At 50.1% G+C, this 19,826-nt stretch overlaps 1 protein-coding gene across 2 annotated transcripts in view; it reads left to right on the plus strand.

Moving 5' to 3' along the window:
- Positions 1-19,826, plus strand: part of LOC144152765 (uncharacterized) — a 150,052-nt gene that overhangs the window by 92,453 nt on the left and 37,773 nt on the right. For both annotated transcript variants that reach the window (XM_077684201.1, XM_077684202.1), the window contains exon 2: positions 519-1,135. In XM_077684201.1, the coding sequence (XP_077540327.1) occupies positions 519-1,135 (617 nt within the window). The remainder of the gene's footprint in view (positions 1-518; positions 1,136-19,826) is intronic.

A 19,826-nucleotide genomic window follows, 5' to 3' on the forward strand; every position in this document is an offset into this window, starting at 1 on the left:
GCGCTTAAAAAGAAAAGCACACTTTTAAGGCTTTTAGGGCAGAGGGTGCGATTTCCGTGGTAATCGGAGCCTATTGATGCGAAGAGGGGAAACAGAATAATGCGGACGCTGGTAGAGTTCGTCGTCCTCGGCGCGCATTATCATCACGTCATGTATGCGTTAGAGGCGTGAGCAGTATCTCTGTAACAAGACGGGCAAGGCATTGATAGTTGCCAACTACAACCCATTTCGTAGCTTGCAGAACTCGGGTCAATGTAGTTGCAAACATCATTTGCATCTTGCAGTGCGTGTCGCTGTGCCGCGGACACAGATATACGTTTTGGGCTTGATAAGCCCGGTCTCCGTCGAAGTCTTCCTCTATCAATATGTCTGTTCCGTCTACAGCGAAGGTGGTGTTTCTCTCGTGACACGACGTAGATGTGCTTAGGAAGGCTGTCCAGGTATATCGCGCAATTGTTATCCCTCTTGTAGCCCGCTCTCTGACCCCAGTGCCTGACGCGCGCCGTTCGTCATCGCAGGAGCTGCTGGCGACCGCGTGCGAGTCCGTCTCGGCGGCCGACGCCCTGTCGGCGATGCGCTGCGGCGCCTTCTCGTCCTCTGGCTCGGTCGACTCCACGGCCGGCGGGCCCGGCCGGCCGGACTCGGTGCGCCGCCGAAGGACGCTCGAGTCCGAGGACTCGAGCTACGACTCGGACACCGAGAACCCTCCGGACACCGTCGGCGGCACGACGACGACGGTGGCCGCGGCGGGCGGCTCCTCGTCGCGGCAGCACGAGGACGTGTCCCGCACGGTGTCCGAGACCCTGGGCGCCGAGTTCGCCGAGTACGTGACGGCGGGCCCCCAGTACGCGAGCCGGCTCGAGTTCGCCGTCAAGCTGGGCTACACCGAGGCCCAGGTCCAGCAGGCGCTCAGGAGGCTCGGACCCCAGCCCGCGCAGAACGAGCTTCTGGCCGAGCTCGTCCGGCTGGGCGCCCGCGAACAGCAGCAGCCCTGCGGGGGAGGGACCACCGCAGCGGCGGCCTCCGGACCTCTGGCGGGCGTCGAAGGAACGACGCGCAGCGGCGACCACCACCATTCCACCTCCGACGACCCGCTCAGGCCAATCGTCATCGACGGCAGCAACGTGGCCATGAGGTGAGCGCTGCCTCCGTTTTCTTTTATTTATTGAGATACCCTAAGCAACCCTAAGGGCCAAGAGGGCATTACATAGGGGGGGGGGGGGATTGCACTTCAAACAAAAAATTGCATACAAGTTACATATGTCAAATGATTGCATGGTGAAAAGCCGGTACATAACATCAAGGGTGTAAACAAATACATAAGAATATGGGTACAAAACTAGAGCGGATGTTTACACCTATTTACACCTCCAGTGGAGAGAGAGAGAGAGAGAGAGAGAGAGAGAGAGAGAGAGAGAGAGAGAGAGAGAGAGAGAGAGAGAGAGAGAGAGAGAGAGAGAGAGAGAGAGAAGGCTCTTTAATGTGAACTGGTGAGGTCAGCCCTGCTAGGGACAAGGCTTGCTGCACCAGATGGTGGGTGACTACGTTGATGAGTGGTGAATATTAGACATTAGGGTTACAGCAGGAAGAAGACAAACAAGAAGCGTTGAAAAAAAAGGAAAGTAAAAACAAGAGAATGCTGCCAGCAGAGTCCAGACATAAAAATACAATTGAAAAGAGAATCGTTAATGTAAACACTGAAACAAAATGAAAAGTAAACGACGCGAGAGTAACAACACCGACCCAAGAAAAATAAATATATGAACGCCAGTGACACCAGCACAAGCAAAGTAAATAGATGAACGCCACAGTGCGAAAGAGTAGATATCGCGACACACTTGCTCTAGTGGAAGTCGTAAATGTGACTGAATGGATGAATCCAATTGAACGTCGCCGAGTGCACTTGCGAGTTCTGCAATGCGAATGACGCTTTCGAGTTTTCGAACTGGATATGTGTGTAGCCCGTGCAGGGTGGCGATATTTCGGCTCACGTTAAAGATCGTCCGGCGGTAAAAATGAATCAGGAGCCATCAACTACGGCGTGCCTCATAAATATATACCCAGGTGTATAGGTTTGGCGCGTAATTTGAAAAGCTCGCCGTCCACTGGCAATCGTGAGTTGCTGGCGAGGGGAATCCGCTGCGGATGTAACACGCGCACTTATCCCGGTCTTTTCGTGCTGGAAACCTCACAGCGACTGCAGAGCTGCGGAGTACCGCTATAGCGCTTCGCGAGGCGGAGGAAGGAATATCGCGAAGGCGCGGGGAATGATAATAACAATAATAAAAGAAGATACGCGCGGGAAAACTCGTCTCCCGGATGCGGGCTGCCTTGCGTGCTAATGGGGCGGCTCGATCCGTGATAGTAGGGCGCGCGTCTCCGCGCCCCGCTCTTGCGCATATGCACTGCAGAGGTGTGTGTAGACATTCTCGGCGTACTCGAGGACGCGAGTGTGGTCGCGTGCAACGAACTGGGTACGGCTCCGCCCGCGCACACGCGCGGCCGTTCACAGGTGCCGTTCGTCATATTTTCGCGCTGTAAGTTGTCAGCCGGTTCACATCCTCTGCAAACGTAAGAAGCAGAAAATTATAAAGCCGTTCCACTCAACGTGAAAGCGGTCGGAAGTGCGGAGCAGTGATTCGCCATAATGGGCTGTACCGCCGTTGTCCGCTCACTGCTGCCACCCAATGCAATTCAAATCTCCCGCCTTCGCAGTGCTCGCGCGCCCCCTGCCTGAAACTGCGCCAGCGGGAGTTCTGTTCTTTTTGCGCTTGCTTTTTCTCCCGCACCTGCCGGCGTTTCACCGCCACTTTTTTCGCTTACCGTCATAAAAACCATCTCAACGGGCGTTCCTAACTAAATAAACGCAGGCGCTGCCGGTTAGTTGCGTATATTAAATGTACCTACAGTTTTCTTTGCGCTAAACAACGGGGAGATGTATGACAAGCGCCAGCGGTTCACGAGTTTCGAACAATTATGGCTATATAAACCGCTTGGATTTCGAGGCCTCTGGGTTACGCCGCGACGACAGAACGCCGTGGGGCTCCACTTGGGTGCAGCGAGTGAGCTACGACGACAAGGCGAGCCCTTAATGTGCTCTGCATTTAAAAACGTTACAGCCCTTCCACTACGGTGGAGGTGGGAAAACGGCGAAACTGTATTGGTGGATAACAATATTGAGTTATGTATGGAGACTTACTATACCGGTCGAATAATTAAAGACATACTCATAATTTGCTTGTATACTCAAACCTGACTATAACGAACCCGGATAGAGCGAATTATGCTATATATCGAGCAAAAATAAATCAAGTTACGGAAATACACAAGAAACATATTCCTTATAACGAACTTCACATCTGATATATCGAACTCGGTGTGCCTGGAATGGCCGCCAAAATACATGGCCCGACTCAAACTCGCCCAGTCAGTGAGTCCTAACCAAGACGGCAGCTCGCCAACCTTCCCGATGCTGTGCCGAAAGGAGTGTTCTTCGAAGATTTCCTGAGTGTCGACGACGACGTTGCCGTCACTGTAAGCCCCTCGGACGCAGGCACCGCGAGCAGCACCGTCGTTGTGCTGATGAAAAGCACCGAGGAGGCAGAGGATGTCGCGAGTGAAAGCCGTCCGACGCTTAATGAAGTGCTTTCGGCAGTCGATGTCCTCCGCCAATACTTCTTCGATATTGAAGGACACGGACTCGAACTGGTGCAAACAATGTCTCGTGTAAAGAGTGCTGCGCCAGTTGACGCTGCTAAAATGAAAGAGAAAACAAAAATCGCCGTTTTTTTTTTTTTTTGAAGTAGGCAGTTAAGGCGGAAAGTAGCTTTATCGATTGTTTTGTGTATGGTAATGACATACTTTATTTCGTTCTTTTCTGCATGCGGGGATGGCAAGGGATTTCCCGCGTATCGCGAACTCGTAACATAATAAACTCGTTATAGGCGGGTTCGGCTATATCGAACTATTGGATACATCGAACTAATCGTGGCGCATATTGCATTCGCTATAACCGGGTTTGACTGTAGCTCTACATTAATGGTCATAGTTTGTTTCGGAATGCTTCCCATTGAGCAAGAGTTACAGCCGTTTTCTGTAACCGTACTCCCTCCGCATAGAGGCCATGTACTGACAGCAGACGGGAATTGTGAAACGTTTACAATTTCTTTGTGAACTAATTATGAGAAGTAAAGGAAACTAGGCGTAACGATAGTGTCGTCCTGCAGCAAATTTCAGTATGATTTTTTTATGGTGCGTATATTATATCAAGAGCTGCGGAGCATTTTATACACCGTTTCTGGAGCGAGCGCGTGTGATCCCTGAGTTTACGCGATTCGATCGACGAACACGATTTTCGTCGGACCCTAGCGGAATACAGCGTCCCCGTAAAACAGGAAACTGTCTCGCTTCTTGTCACTTGCGAAATGTTCTTCGTCGTGTCGCCCGGTCGCAGCCGTCGTGGGCTGGAGAGGAGACCGGTGTCGTTACACTCAACGACTATAGAGAGTTGCAGCAGACCGAGAAATCGGTCCCTGTACGGTACCCGCGGTGGGCGACCGGTGCTACTTCCCGTGCGCAGAGGAGAAAAAGCTGTTCTTGCGCATGCGCGGGTGTACCGGGTAATGCACCGGGATCGGGTCCCCGCTCTGCTGTAACTCTCTTATGGGTCGAATGCGGGGATATCAGCGGCTGCTGTCGACGGCGATTCATTAACCGTACGCCCTCGCGGCGTGTGTCACTCAGTGTTGTACACGTTCCTCTAAAATAGGAACGAAACCTCGTTCCTCGTTCCTTCCCAATTTTGAAACGAGTTACCGTTACAAGTTCCTTTATTTCGAAAGGAACGCGTTCCAGTTCCAGTTCAAAAATTGGAACGTTTCGTTACTTTAACGTTACATTCAATTTTTAAAATTAAAATATAGGGTCTGATAGGTAAAATAGAGTTCGAATTTTGAAACTATAATCGAACTACGTATATTATACGAATATGAACACCGCCGGCAGCAGATTATCTAGAAATAAAAAGAATCCAAAGGAACGCTCCCTGACAATTTTTTTTTTCCAGGAAGCACCGCACAAACCCCAGACATGTCTAACTGCGTTTTTGGTGCTCGTCTATTATAGGTGCAACACATATAATAGACGCAGTAAGGCTCCTGCGCGTCAGATGTGCAAATACAAAGTTACTCACGTGCAGGAAGGTAATTAAATTTCTCGCATTAGATTCAATATTACAGTTTATTTAAAATACTTTACAGGACCCTTTGCAGGATTTGGTTAAGGGGTTTACAAAAGTGAAGCGTTGCGGATAGTACAGCACAAATTTGCGAGTAAGAAAACACATTGCAGCAGGCGACAGAATCCAGGTTGGTACCGGAGCAGGCAACATGGCGTTCGATGATTTTCAAATGTACGGTAAACCCACGAAGACCCAACTTGCTACTTGCTCAAACAAAACGAAAAAAACCAGCTATCTCTCTCTCTTATGGTTAGTCTCGGCGCCGCGCGATTCCTGCACCCCTGATAAACGAAGTTCACATAAAAAACAGAGAAATGCTTAAATTATCTCAGCTAAACCAGAATCTTCTCTGGCTAAACCTAGCTAACTCACGAGGGGCTCCGCGTTCGCTCTGGTTCTGTCAACCGACCGGACTCAAGCTTCTGTAAATGGACTTTATAGTTCTCGCTCTGACTGTCCAAGAACACCAAGAACTTCGGTTTTATTACACTAAAACCAAGCCTCGAGGACCTACTAAGTTCTAACTTACACACACTGGGCCGCTGATTGGCCAGGTGAACAAAACCCAAATATTTGTACACAAACAATCACGTGATCCACACTAACACTCTCACTCAAACTTCCAGGTATTCATCAAGGCACAAGTATAACACAGGTTTAACTTGAACCCGACCAACTACAGCAACTCTGAGCGCTGGAAGTTGACCTTCGGGCGGCCTCTCTCAGGTATTGTCCATACGGCGCGCGACGAAAATATGCCCAACAGTGACAGAATTACTGGCCTTTGTCAACACGACGCATGCAATACAAAAGCACCCTGCACTCCCGTCGGCCCATTCCCGCCAGATCGGCGACAGACCGCGCCGTGACGAACTGCGGGCGTACTCTGTAACTTCGAGCAGTACAACATCCCGAGACACTGCGGTGCGCCCAGCTCTTTTGAGAGCCGCCGACCCTTTGAATGACCTCACAGCGAGCGCAACTGCTCCGACAACAACGCACCCGCGCCTCGCGAGCACTAATGCTGTAATTACCCCTGACAATATACAGAAGGGGTGGTTTCACAAGGAACCTGCGGCGCCAACAATTCTATCAGCCAGACGTGCATTTTGGCCACCCCAGACAAACGATGAAAGGTGAAAAGCATTCTTGCAGCAGCGCTGTTCACCCATCGAACCCCGCGTAAGCTCAACCGGCATGAAAGCAAGCCTAAGCTGCGAACCACTGCGTGGTTATTTTTCTGCCTTTAACTTTCAAGGAAGCACAATCCGCTGAAGGGCGGGCAAATTGGGCAGCTTATAGGAAGAGGAACACGACGACTTGTGATTTTTGTACTCGAGCTTTGGCATCAAAAACAGCCAAATAATGGCGATGTAACGGCAGGAACGCCGTTCCTGCCGTTCCTCCAAAAATCTAACGAGTTACCGTTACAGTTCCACCAATTCTTAATGGAACGGTGGCGTTCCTTTGTTCCTCCAAAAAGGAACTAGTTCCAGGAACGCCGTTCCTTGGAACGCCGTTACGTACAACACTGGTGTCACTCAGAGGTGACAGTATCCCGTCACTCCAAGCGATTGCTCCTTTATTCGTCGCGTGTATTGCGCGCGCCCGTCTACGACCCGCGTGTTTATGCACCCGGATCTGACGGTTGCGAAACTCGAAGGGAGAGTGTATACCGGTCGGTTCCTGCGTCATCTTTATGTAGCGCCTTACGTCTACGCGTACGTTGACTGCTGTCTCGCGTGTTAACCTGCAGGGAAGCCGCAGCACTACGTGTACGCTCTCGCGTGCGCAGCCATTGCGTAAGTTGGTTTGCCTAACTAGTTTATCGCGCACTTGCCACCTGTCCGTCACGTGGTACTTACGTACGCCCTCCCTGCCCGGTACACTAGGTTCGCGACGTTTCTGGCGCCCCACTTGCCTCCAAAGGTCGCTGCGCTAGGCCACAGTCGTTGGATACCGCTGACGTGGCACTGCTGGCCCCCAGAACAAGGCTTGATCGTCATTTGTTGGTAGCCGCGAGGGGAACAGGACGAAGGAGGCCACCTCTAAGAGCACTCGATTCCCGTGCGCCTCTTCTTCTGCGATTCGCCATGTGTAGTACTCTTGACCTCACACCTATTCCGTCCTCCGTCTTGCAATCGGTCGGTTCCATAGACCACGCTGCCAGCGTAAGCGGTGGTGTCCTTGTGGAAATACCGCCGAAAGACAGACCCTTCGGCGAAGTGATGTGGGGGACCGATCTTCGCAAGGAAAAGGCGGCTTGTGGCGAATAGCGGCTGTCGCACCCATACCCTCCTGGTAACCGTCACTGTACCGTGTTGGGGGCGCTGAAACCAGAAATGTTCGACGTGGGTGTTTTACTACAGCGCCAGCCATCGTTAGCGGCTGCCACGTCGCCCTGTGCCACTTCGTCGGCTAAACGCCCGTAGCGAGGTTTTCCTGACGGACATATTGCGAAAAACGTTTCGTTCTGCACACGAGAACCCGGAACTCGGAGATCGCGTTGCGAGGCGGATGCCGACATTCCCTGCTGCTTCCTCGTTTCCTCCGGCGTTCACTATGTGTCGCCTCTAAATCAGACGCATCTGTCACATAACCGAACGAACCAACGTAAGACAGAGGAAGAGATAGCATAACTCCCGTTAACTTACAGAGTGTCTACTCTTCTTGTCTTTATAGCCAGCGGAGGAGAATCATTTTTGTCATAGGGTGGGCTTTTAGCAAAAAAATCCCGGGCCATCTCCACTCACGGGGAACCCGGGGGAGGGGCGAAGGCCGGTATTCAATTGCGTGGAATGCATGCAGGCAACCAAAGGAGTGCGCCGCCATATCTGTGGCCAAGCGTCTGTTGCTAGGCGACGTTCTGCGCACGGCCCCCAGATCAGGCACCCCTCTTCTCCTCCATGCAACCTTGCGATAGCGCCGTCACTCGTTACGTCGGGCTCCGCGGGATGGCGGTACTTGTCCATGCTAAGCGCGACTGTGAAACACATGACTGTGTTTCACGTTACAAACTCTTCCGAACGCAAAGTATTGCCTCGAGTAAAATGTGAGTGCGGTTAATAACATCTCTGTTGACGCCACCGTTTAGAATCGGATTGGAACGGAGCAGATGACGCACGCCGGTGTTTTTTTTTTTTTTTTTTTTTCCGGCGTGCGGCCGCAGTGGCCCAAGCCGCGCCGTGCCCGTGGCGCATCGGCCATGTCTGTGGCCGTTTCCAGCGTTGCCAAGCGAAGAAATTGACCGCTAAACTTTTCAACGAACACCGTCTGTAAGTGTATTCTTGGCGCCTTGGCGTTTGGGCCAACGGAGATGAAGCCGTGGGGGTGTACAGGTACAGGTAGCTTTGCTGTAAAATTAAGTCTCGCATCTTTGAAGCACGAAGCGCTCCAGCGCGAGGCGTAAACGAGTGTCCCGGTGTTTTAGTACCGTTACTACATGAGACGACGGTTACGACGACGGCATTTGACGTCGACATCCCGATCCCCTAATGGGCTTGGTCCCAAAAACAGCAGTTTTAGTTCTAATTTATTCAGTAAGTATGCTATGAATCGCAGTGTGTACAAATGAATATGCAGGCTGGCAAAACCTTTTTGTAGTAAAGCGGAGTTTGATCATTTCTGAAATGTTTGTTCGCCATGGAATAACCACTTAACTACACCGAGCACCCTTCCACCACCCTTCAAAATATATACTTGCGGTGTTCGGCGTGTTCGCTACATAGATGGGTGTAAAAACAGCAAACAAGGATGCTGCCTGCTTAAACCATTGGATATAATCACCTCAGTGGCACCTTTTTGCGCCTTTTAAAGGTGGTTAGGCTGTAAAATGTGTGGTGTGTGCACGCGAGTACTTCACTTCATCTGGGTAATCCTTTCCTACGGCGTCGTACCCCCGCCACCGAATGTGCTCAGCCGTTTCTCTGCTCCGAGGAAGTAGCGCACGGCTTCGCGTGATCACGAGACTGTGATGGATGGGCCTGCTTGCGTCCGCGCGTGCGTCAATTGCCTAAGTGAGCATACATCGGAGCCGACCTATCGACGCTAATGGAAAGCACCGCGGTCTTTTTCGTCGCCGTGCTAGCGCCAAACGATGACCACGCCGCGGACGTCATCGGCGCACGTGGGTAAAACGTCTTGCGGCTTCCTGCAGCACAAAAAAAAAAAAAGACACCATTTTCCCGTATAGGGGAACCCTGAGTAGTATGCGAAGCAGCCATGGGGTCGACTGAAGTTCCCATTAGTTTTCAGTTTGTCGTTTCCGTTGACGTTCAGCTTCCCGTGCCGCCTTCGTTGTATCAGTATAGCTTCTTGACGTAGTTTGAATGGGTGAAGGACATTGGGCGCATTCGTAGCACATGCTCCCGTCTCGGTTTGTAGCGCAGGGGTAAGAGCGCCACGTAGTACCTCCCGTTGCGGCCAGAGAGTCGTGGGATTGAAACGGGGCGCCGCCTAACTATTTCTTTTTATAGTGGACTGTGCTGACGTCAGCCCAAACGCTGACGGGGCTGAAGAGACGTGCATGCGCAGTAGAATGCGGACGGCGGACAAGGGAGGGAGGGACACAGCCCCAAGCATGAGATGCTTCGCATCTAAAATTTGAACCCTTCAGGTGGTGGTCGCCGCGCGTAGAATACTGCCTTTGTTTCCGGGAAAAGCTGCTGGGTTCACGCGTCGGAACGTCGGAACTTCATAAAGGGGTCACGAATATTCGCCTCGCCCACGGCCGTCCCCGGAGCTGGTAACATTTGGAAACAGCGCTCGCTGGGAAGGGAATGATGGGGATGCTTTATGGTCGAGGTGAATCTTAGAATCTTATAACGTCTCGGGTTGAAAATTGCAGGACTGTTTCGTGGTAAAGCTTAGTTAGCACGATGGGCTGAGGTTGCTAACAGAAACGGGGATGCGGAATGCTAGGGTTCGATTAAAAATTCCGTTCCACTCAACGTGAAAGCTGTCGGGAGTGCAGAGCAGTGATGCACCATAATGGGCTGTAGCGCCGTTATCCGCTCACTGCTACCACCCAATGCATTTAAAATTTCCCGCCTTCGCAGTGCTCGCGCGCCCCTGTCAGAAACTGCGCCAGCGGTAGTTCTGTTCTCTTTGTGCTTGCTTTTCCTCCCGCGGTATAAGAAGGGCCGAAGAGACCGGCTAAAAAAACAGAACCCCAGCAGGATATTTGAGCACTTTACCACAGCTACCACGCTCCAGTGAAATCTGTGTGCCCAAACTTCTCACCGACGCAGCCTACACACCTGAAAGGCATCGTAAATGGTACACTCCCCATTTGCCCCTAAGATGCCCATACTCCCACCTAAGTACCTCAGCAAACCTCGCTCATCTCGTGTAGTCATGTCCTACTTTTGCCAAACACCGAACATTCACGGCACCACAACTGCACCCTGATCCCCAACAACTTGGCGAAAAATTAATCCCCCAAATGGCACTTTATTCTCTAAAGAGCGGTCTGGCACGAGTTGTCTGAGCGGAGACCTCACCGGTCCTACACACGATGGGCTATTTTGCCTTGCCCACCAGTTGTGATGGACTCATTTCAAGAGTGAAGTTGAACAGAACTTCATGAACTCTCATAAGCGTGAACAAGAAGTTACGCAGTATACGCAGTGAAATCCGACTATTGTACCAGTGCGTTTACTACCCTCTCCACTTTCCCGTCCCCTGTTTAGACCAGCGGTCTCCCGTTTCAATAAAAGTTGTACTACTACTACTACTACCTCCCGCACGCACTGCCGGCGTTGCATTGCCACTTTTTTTCTCCTACTATCGTAAAAACCAACACAAGAGCGTTCCTAGCTAGATGAACGCGGAGCTGCCGGCATAGAGTTTCTTACAATATAACTAGAGGGGAAACTGGCGCTGCGATCGTACGCCTCAATGGGCGTGATGGGTAGTTGTGGATTTGGATTGGCGCTTGATGGCTCATAAAACTTACTATGGATTGCAGGCAGTTTCGTTTTCGTTTTGGATTTGCATGAACGCATTTGTCTAGGCGGGGTGATCAAAATACGTTTCTCCTTGAACTGCATGCCTCGCGTGCACTGATGCCGCCCTGAGTGGAATGTTTACAACCAGAGTTGCGAATTGGGTGGGTTATCAATGCATTGCCGCACAGCGAGCATGAAAACACAAATGACGGCGCTCTGTGCGGCGAAGTTGTCTGCTAGTTAGGAGTTGCGGCGCTCTCATTCGGCAGAGCAATGTATTGTCGAAGCTGACGACGGTTGCGAATAGCTTGGAACAGCCACACCTTTCGTGCGAACGCCGGCTCCTACGGCGTAGAACAGCAGCACCGGCGGCTGATAGGAACGCAGCTTGATGTATGTCACTATATAACTTCTCCAAAGGTAATCGGTTTCTTTTTTCTTATGAGCACAAAAATTCTCTTACAATTACAAACCACCAGCACCGAAACTTTTACAAGTAGTTTTTAAAGAAGTCGGCGTCCTGCTGTAGTTGGCGGCAAATGGCAAACCTGCTCCACAAACCTCGACTCCGCGTCTGCTTTTTATTTAAACGCGCCGTTTTTTTTTCGTACAAAACCAATTTTTCGTCACTAACTTTTTTGTTTGCCATTTAATTTGTAAACGGAGAACCGGGCAATAAGAGCTTTTTTGTCAAAAAACACAATTTGCGCAGCCATAAGCCCGTTTTGATCCTACGCAATCCGGTTCCAAAACTACCCATCATTCCCATTGAAGCGTAAGCGCCGCTGCCATGTTCGCGTTGACACTAGCGCCAGTTTCCCCTCTAGTTATTTGTATGAAACTCTATGGCTGCCGGTTAGTTACGTCTATTTTGCCTCAAATGTACCTGCAGTTTTCTTAGCGCTAAACAACGAGGACCAGGGACAGCGGTTCAGGAGTTTCGAATGGTTATGACTATATAAACCGCTTGGCTTTCGATGCCGTGACTACAAAACGCCGTGTGACTCTACTTGGGTCCAGCGAGCGAGCTACGACAAGGCGAGCGAGCGGCTGAAGCGCTCTGCAGTTAAGAGCGACGTGCACAGTCGAGAGCGGTGATTCGAATGCCGTCGGCATTTCGTCTGCGTGCGTTTATCTTAGACGAAGTCCATTCTAGATCAACTTTGTCAGTTAGGGAACATTGACCATAAAACCAGAATAACTAAGCTCTGTCCCTATCGGTAAAGACAGCCGGGCGCGACCTGGAGCCAGAAAAAAAAAAAAAATGACGCTTTGTGTTCCCTGCAAGAAGCAAACCATCATGCTTCGCCGTAATACGTGCGTGCTTAAATGCGTGCATGCATGCGCACGTAAAGGCATACACATATTCACGCATACTCACTGCACACGCACGCGGATGAGGATGTCGGGTCGAAATAAAGTGACATCAGTTGTGTAGGCGTAAAGTATTCTCAGTAGTGGTAATGTGCGCCATGCCAAGCATATGCTTGTTCAAATTTTACGCGAGTAGACAAATCCCAGGATGTAAGCGGAGTTCTTTTTTTTTTTTTAATCTCAATACATACTCCTGAATATGACCATCGCCCTACGTGCTGCAAGCGTAAAATACAGACTCCTTAACGTAACGGGATGTCTGTTAGGTATCGCGAAGTATGCCACGTTTGGCTGCGGATTGGTTTCCAGAAGAAAGCGCGTCAAATGCGCTCCCGTCTCAACGTTGTTTGGGGTCAGGCGCAGGGTCGAAGGGGGCTGACGACACGGCCGGCGGTGCCAAGTCGTGGTTGTTGTCGATTGAGATCGAGTACGTCGACCTCGAGGAATACGGATATTCAAATACTTATATACTTGGGGGAAGGTGATCTTCTGGAAACGTATTTGTGAATCCCGTAATGTAGGCAAAAGTACAAGGCAAAAGTATGGCTCGCCTAAAGAATACAAACAAATCCTTAACAGATAGACGCAAACATATCGCATAAGCAATGCTTGCTAGCAATGAAGGGACGTTTATTTCACTACATCAACTCGAGCTTCTTAAAATGGCTAACGTTACTTTTCAAGAGCTTGAGCTCGCAGTCTCGGCCCAACTCAAGTCTCGCGAACCCCAGAAGCCGTTCTAGCGCTTTGGAGTTGCATAAATTCGTGTTGTAACGAATACATTTGGCCTTTATGGTTGGAAAATTTGGGGTTGTGTTGGTACGTTTTGTCGAACTTTATTAAAGGTAACGAGAGACAATCGAGGACGCATTGATAAGATCTGCTGCCGCCAAATAAAAAACGGTACAGCAAAGCGGAATAGTATTCCCGTCGCCAAAATACCGCTCGAGGTCATATACGATCTTAGGGGCAAAAACACATGAGATAATTTTCGGCAATAATGGTAAAGACTCTACGAGATACTTTTTGCGTCTGGCAGGAAATCGCGATGTAATCGTTACCGCGTAAAAGTATTTCACTTCAGGCATGCATACACATTTGGCAAAAATATACCGATACAGATATTTTGAGCATATCTCTTAAATAAGAGTATCTCTTAAACGTCGTCGCGATACTGCCCAGGCCTGCAGATTTCTAACTACCGTCTGGCGATAACCAAGCTGAAAGCAATATTTATGTATTTATTAAGCAACACTGACGACTGTTTGTTGCGACGATGAAATGTTAACATGCCCTGCATGGCGCTTCAAAGATAGCAGCGCAAAAAAAAAAAAAAAAAGACAGGGACGGAGCATCAGAGTCCTTGCCGTTTGTCTCCGTCCGTCTTTTTTTTTTTTTTTTACTCGTTGCTATCTCTGAAGCATGTACAGGCGTCAAAACTGTTAACAACAACAAAGAACGAGGTGCCAGCGTATTCACGGAGCAGCAGCTTACGATAGCGCTCAGGCTGCTAAGCCAGGTTCTGCGCACGCGCAGAAGCACCCGAGTGCAGTAGGGCAGCATCGTGAGTGCCGATAACCAGGCGCCAAAGATGCGGCTGCGGCTATCGTGAGCTGCCACTCTGTGCGTAGGCAGGCACCTCGTGTTTTGTTCTTGTTAACTGTTTTGACGACTGTACTTGCACGCCCGATTTTGCGCGTTGCGTAACGTGATGGACGCTTTATCCTGCAGCACTCCCGGTTAATAACGAGTGCGGGCCTCAGCGCTTGGCTCCGGATAGGTTTCCACTGGTAAGGGTGTCCGTCTCAACGTTGTTTGGGGTCATGCGCCGGGTGGCAGGGGGCTGACCACAAGGCCAGCGGTGCCTAGCCGTCGTTGTCGTCGATTGAGATCGAGTGCCTCGACCTCGGTCCGGCGGGGGATTCCTCGCGGCGTAGGCATTGCGCAAACGCGGCGGGGGAACTCCTTCGAACGCGTTACGATTATTTCTGACCACGCTTGCAGCAGGTTTGCCCAGGGAGGGCGCTTTTTATGCGCCCGATAGTTTCGGCATCACTGCCATTGCCGAGGCGACGATGACGAAGCGATCTTGGAGTGAGCACCTCTGTACATAACGCAAAAAAATAAGGAACTAGCAGCAAGAGGAAACGTTGGGAAAGGGAACGGGGCCGCGAGTATGACTGGAAGAATTGCGGAAAATTATTTGCGCCCTCTCAAGGCCGCCGGCTGCTCTTTCGCAACGGCTGTTAATCCGCTGTGCGCGGTGATGAGCGTCAGAGCAACAGGGAATCCCTTTTGTTTTTCACCGCTGTGCGGAGGATTTTGATTGCGAGCGCACCAAGTCGTGGTTGGGCATATTTTGCGGCTTCAGAAACAGGGCTGTAATTGACCGTTTATGCGTGAATCTTATAGGCGTTTGTGTTTAGGCATCAACGTTTGACAGACGATTTATCTTTTAAAGCTTTCATTGCAGCCGTGTAACATACCGTAAGCACCGTGAAATGAAAAGAGGCGAGACGGGAACAACAATTGTCAGGCTCCATCGCGTATTGTCGAAGTCTCGTTTTTTTTTTATTATATTACGCACCATTCTCAGTGTAGAAAGCGCAGCCTCGCTAATTTTAGAGGCAAATCCCCTTAGGGGCTGTCGGAGTCTCCTGTCTTCGTCGTAACCGTCGTCTCATGTAGTCGCGGTACTAAAACACCGGGACACTCGTTTACGCCCAGCGCAAGAGAGCTTCGTGCTTCGAAGACAAGAGACTTTTGCAGCACAGCTGAATGCCTCTACCCCCCAAAGGATACATCTCCATTGGCAAAAACGCCAAGGCGTCAAGAATACACTTATACACTGCACGCTTCGCCCCTCCCCAGGTTTCACGTTAGTGAAGATGGCCCGGGATTTTTTGTCGCTGACTTTTTTAGCAGCCGCTTTATCCGCGTGACAATGGAACTCTGCAGTTTTCAGAGGAGGCGCTTTCAATAAAGGAGATATGCCCAGTGGAGACAGCCCAAATCACCGCTAAAATTTCTCGTTACGCGGTGTCGAGAGGTGGAAAGCAAGGAAAATGCTGGAGAGCCGCAGAGACCGCTGGAAAGGAAGGGGATCTTGAAAACAAAGTTAGCCGGATAGGACGAAGCAAAACGAGCGAAAGTTTGTCGCGTAGCCCCGTGGTTTCTTTGGGGAAAAACGTTCATGTTCTGTTTGTGTTTTATTTGTGCATACTTAAGTGCGGTCACGGGGAGAGAGAGAGATAGAGAGATAGAGAGAGAGGGAGAGGGGGAGAGAGAGAGAGAGGAACAATAGTCTTTAATGATACTGGTGAGGTTAGCCTGGCCAAGGCACCTAGCTTGCTACAGCAGATGTATGAAAAAAATGAAATAAAAGAAGTGATGATGATGATGATGACTATGATGACGATGATGCGCTCATTAATATGGGCCTGTTCAGAGAGTCTGATCAAGTCCTGTGCTTCGCAGGAAAGACAATAGAGATTTTGTCGCTCGAGATGCTCGTTTAGAGTTAGACCAAGGGCCTGACACGTCACTGAGAGTTACTCCTCTAGAAAGTGGAATGCCCAAGGACACTAAAAGGGACGTCGTAGCTGCTCTATACCGCGCACATTCAGATATTACGTGGTTCAAGTCCTCACATGCGTCACAAAAAGGGCAGATGGGGCAGGGGGGAAACGGCCTGTTTCATCTTGAAGCGAAAATAACTTGTGTAAGCGACATTTAGCCTCACAGACAGGACTTGCTCCGTGAATTACTTCGCCATGCTTGTAGTCTATAAGGCGTGCGTCACACGGAGGGTTTTGTCTGCCAATTCTTGGGCGCTTATCTTTTTTTTTTTTTTTTTCTCAGAAAAGTGCGTTTAAAAGTGTCGTTTCCCTAGCTCTCTTCTACCTCCTATCACACTTTAGTAGTACGGATAAAAGAACACGAACAAATTGCGAGCACGTGTAACGTGTATAAATTATTTTGGAGCAAAGCTAAAATCGGTACCAGCAAGCAAGGAGGCGTAAAAAAAAGGAAGGAGACTGAGATGACGTCAGAGCGCATTGCAAGCCGGCTTGACGTCACTGTTCTTGTATGCAGCAGCAGCGAAGAGCGTCTTTAGTTTTCGCTTTACGCGACTAGCTTTCAGGCCGCGGCGGCCGCTTTTCTTGTTGAGGCGAAAAAGCAATGAAACATCTGCGTCGGGATTTCGGCGCATGTTAAAGATTCTTAGGTGGTCAAAATTAATTCGGAGCCCTCCACTAGGGCGCGCCTTATACCCAGTGTAATCGTACGAGAAGAAATGGACGTGGGTAGGACATGTAATGCGAAGGCAGGATAACCGTTGGTCATTAAGGGTAACAGAGTGGATCCCCGGAGAAGGCAAGCGTTGCAGGGGACGGCAGAAAGTTAGGTGGGCAGATGAGATCAAGAAGTTTGCGGGGATAAGTTTGTCGCAGTTGGCACAGGACCGGAGTAATTGGAGAATAATGGGAGAGGCCTTTGCCCTGCAGTGGGCGCAGATAGGCTGGTGGTGATGATGATGATGATGATGATTAATAGTACGAGGGTGAGAATTTACAACAACAGCGGGGGGACGGAGCGGTAGCAGTTTAAAACGGGGGGGGGGGGGGGGTGTTGAGCAGGGGGGAGGCAAATTTATTAGGTTAGCAAAGAGTAGCGCATCTAAGTATAATGCAACAGGCAAGTCAGTTGCTGACAACTGACGTCCAGATTCAAAGGGAGAGCCACTAGTCATCATCATCATCGGCTTCGGCGCGTTGAACCGCATGATAAACCAATTACTTCACAAGACGAGCTTGAAAAATGGGTGAAGGCTTTAGACTCCCGCTGACTAGCGAAGTAACGGGTGCGCGAGTCGGAACACAGCGCTATTCGAGAATGCTGTCTCGTCCAAAGAAGCGGGCTTTTCCGGTGCTGCCTTCTCTCGGGCCCTCCCCCTCTCTCCGTCAAGTATTGTCGTCCTGGGATATCCCCGAGTGCGTCACTAAGATGCGCGACCAAGTTCCGGTTTGAGGGCCTCGCCAGTCGACTACGGCGGCGACCCCGGCGCGGCCAACGAAGGAGGAAAATGGCAGAGCGAGAGAGATACGAGGCCAGTATGACGGGGAAACGAAGCGGGGCCGCTGCGGCTGGCGGAGACGTTTTTTTTGGCAGACGCTGGAGCACGCACAAATCTGGGAGTAAAAGGGGGGTGTTCCGCCCAACACGCGCACCCGTGCCAACTCGTGTGACGCCTGTGAAGGACGTGGACGCGGCGCGTCCCCAGTTTCCGCGGAGAGATGCGGACGCCCGAAGTCATCTTCGGCGGCTCCGGACAGTCCCGGCGGCCAACGACGTTCGCGGTTGGTTCTGTCGGCGGCGTCGAGGATGGAGTTCCCGGGAGTGTGATGACTCCTTCCGTCTGGCCGCAGAACGCGGGCCTTGAATTTCTGACGTTTATTAAAGGCTTCTCATATGTCTAAGAAGGCGAACTTGGATGATTCCTGCGTCCACACAAATGGTACTACCCAGGGGAAGCAAGGAATGCCAGAAGCGAACCAGGGCATGATAGCGAATAACAATTATCGAATGGTCATTTAGTGATTGGTAGTAATGGTCGGTATCGCGAATTAAGATTGACTAAGATGCGTTAGTCATTGACAGTGATGATTAGTAGGGAGAGATCTCGGTCTAAAATCAAAACAGGAATACCGCAAAACCTTAACGAAAATTCGTGTCGTACGACAAAAAGCTTTGTTGTGACAACAGATGTCCTGTTGTTACAACAAAGCCATCTGTCGTAACGACAAAGTCAATTTTTCTCAGCGACAAACGTTCCTGTAGTCACAACAGAACTGCCATTTACGCCACTCTTCACAATGAGCAATAACATTCAAACCATGTGTAAATAAATGCTGATGGAACATCGGGATCACGACAAGACAGGAATTCGGAACGACGGAACATCAAAGTCAGGACGACACCGACAGAACATAAGACAAGACGACAGTACGACACACGAAAATACGCAGACTATAGACATTTTTCTTGTCATTTTCGACTGGGATTTAACTGGTTTAAAATGGATTAAGGTTGATTAGGGTGAATTAAGTGGATCAAGGTAGAGAATAAAGTTGGTCGAGTTAGGGATTGAAATGAATCAAAGTAGGAATGAAGGGGATTAATGTAGGATTTAGAGGGGGGGGGGGATGGGTGTCAGTGTGGAACTTAAACGGTAAGATAGCGTGGCTACGAGATTTCGGCGCACGATAAAGATCCCCAGGTGGTCAAAATTAATCCGGAGCCCTCCACTACGGCGCGCCTCATCGCCTGCGCTGCGTCGGCGCGTTAAACCCCACAATCAATCAATCAATAAGATAGCGTGGCTGTTGTGTTGACGGGTGGGCGTGTATATAAAAGGTACCCGTCACAATAGTACAGCCGTGCCTGGAGCCTCCCTGTCGGCTGTGGGCGTGAACTTCCATCGTGGGCGTGAATAAGCACCGCCAGGCTTGCCCTGAAATAACGTGAGAAGACTTAAATGCCCCAAGAGGTGTTTTCAACGCAGTATAAGCGGTGGCACAGCTATTATTTTCCCTCACGTTATACGGCAGTCTACATTGTAGTCTGAAAAAAGCCGCATGGGGCGATTCGATAGCGTTCCGCAGCCGCCATGACAATTTCGGAGAGTATTTGGTAGAAAACCCTGATGTCCCCCCGATTACCAGTTCGAAGCAAACACTAATGTTAGTGTGTTAGTGTTGGGAAGCTAATAAAATAAACTGAGTGCATTACTTAGTACAGTTGCAGATTTAACCCCCCCCCCCAAAAAAAAAAAAAAAAAAAAACTTAATTTCTGAATGATTTTACAAAAAAAAGCCCGACTGCTCTCCGATTATCAACTTGAAAATAGCACGCGATTTTTACCTCCAGATTTTTAAATTATAGGAAACCTGAGAACGAACGACCCTGTGTATTGGGCGTCACAGGCCTGAATCCATAAAGTTATCTCCCCCTCCCCTCTGTTTTGCTTCAACGCCGAGCATTTCGCAACACCATTCTTGCCATGTTTGTTCTCTGTGCACCGTTTACCGAAGCGTTGAATTTTTGGCAAGATGTAATCGAGAAAGCGAAGGGCCTGAAATAACGCAGCGCACGCATGCAACAACTTTTTTCGTGTGTCGCGCCTCGTTGCTGTTTTGTTTGTTTATTTTTGACGGCGCCGTACAAACGTGTGCCCTGAAATTTATCATTTGCTCTCCTAATTG

Source organism: Haemaphysalis longicornis, unplaced genomic scaffold, assembly GCF_048455015.1.
Source record: "Haemaphysalis longicornis isolate Haplotype H1 unplaced genomic scaffold, Haemaphysalis longicornis Haplotype H1 scaffold_9, whole genome shotgun sequence".
Lineage (NCBI taxonomy): Eukaryota > Metazoa > Arthropoda > Arachnida > Ixodida > Ixodidae > Haemaphysalis > Haemaphysalis longicornis.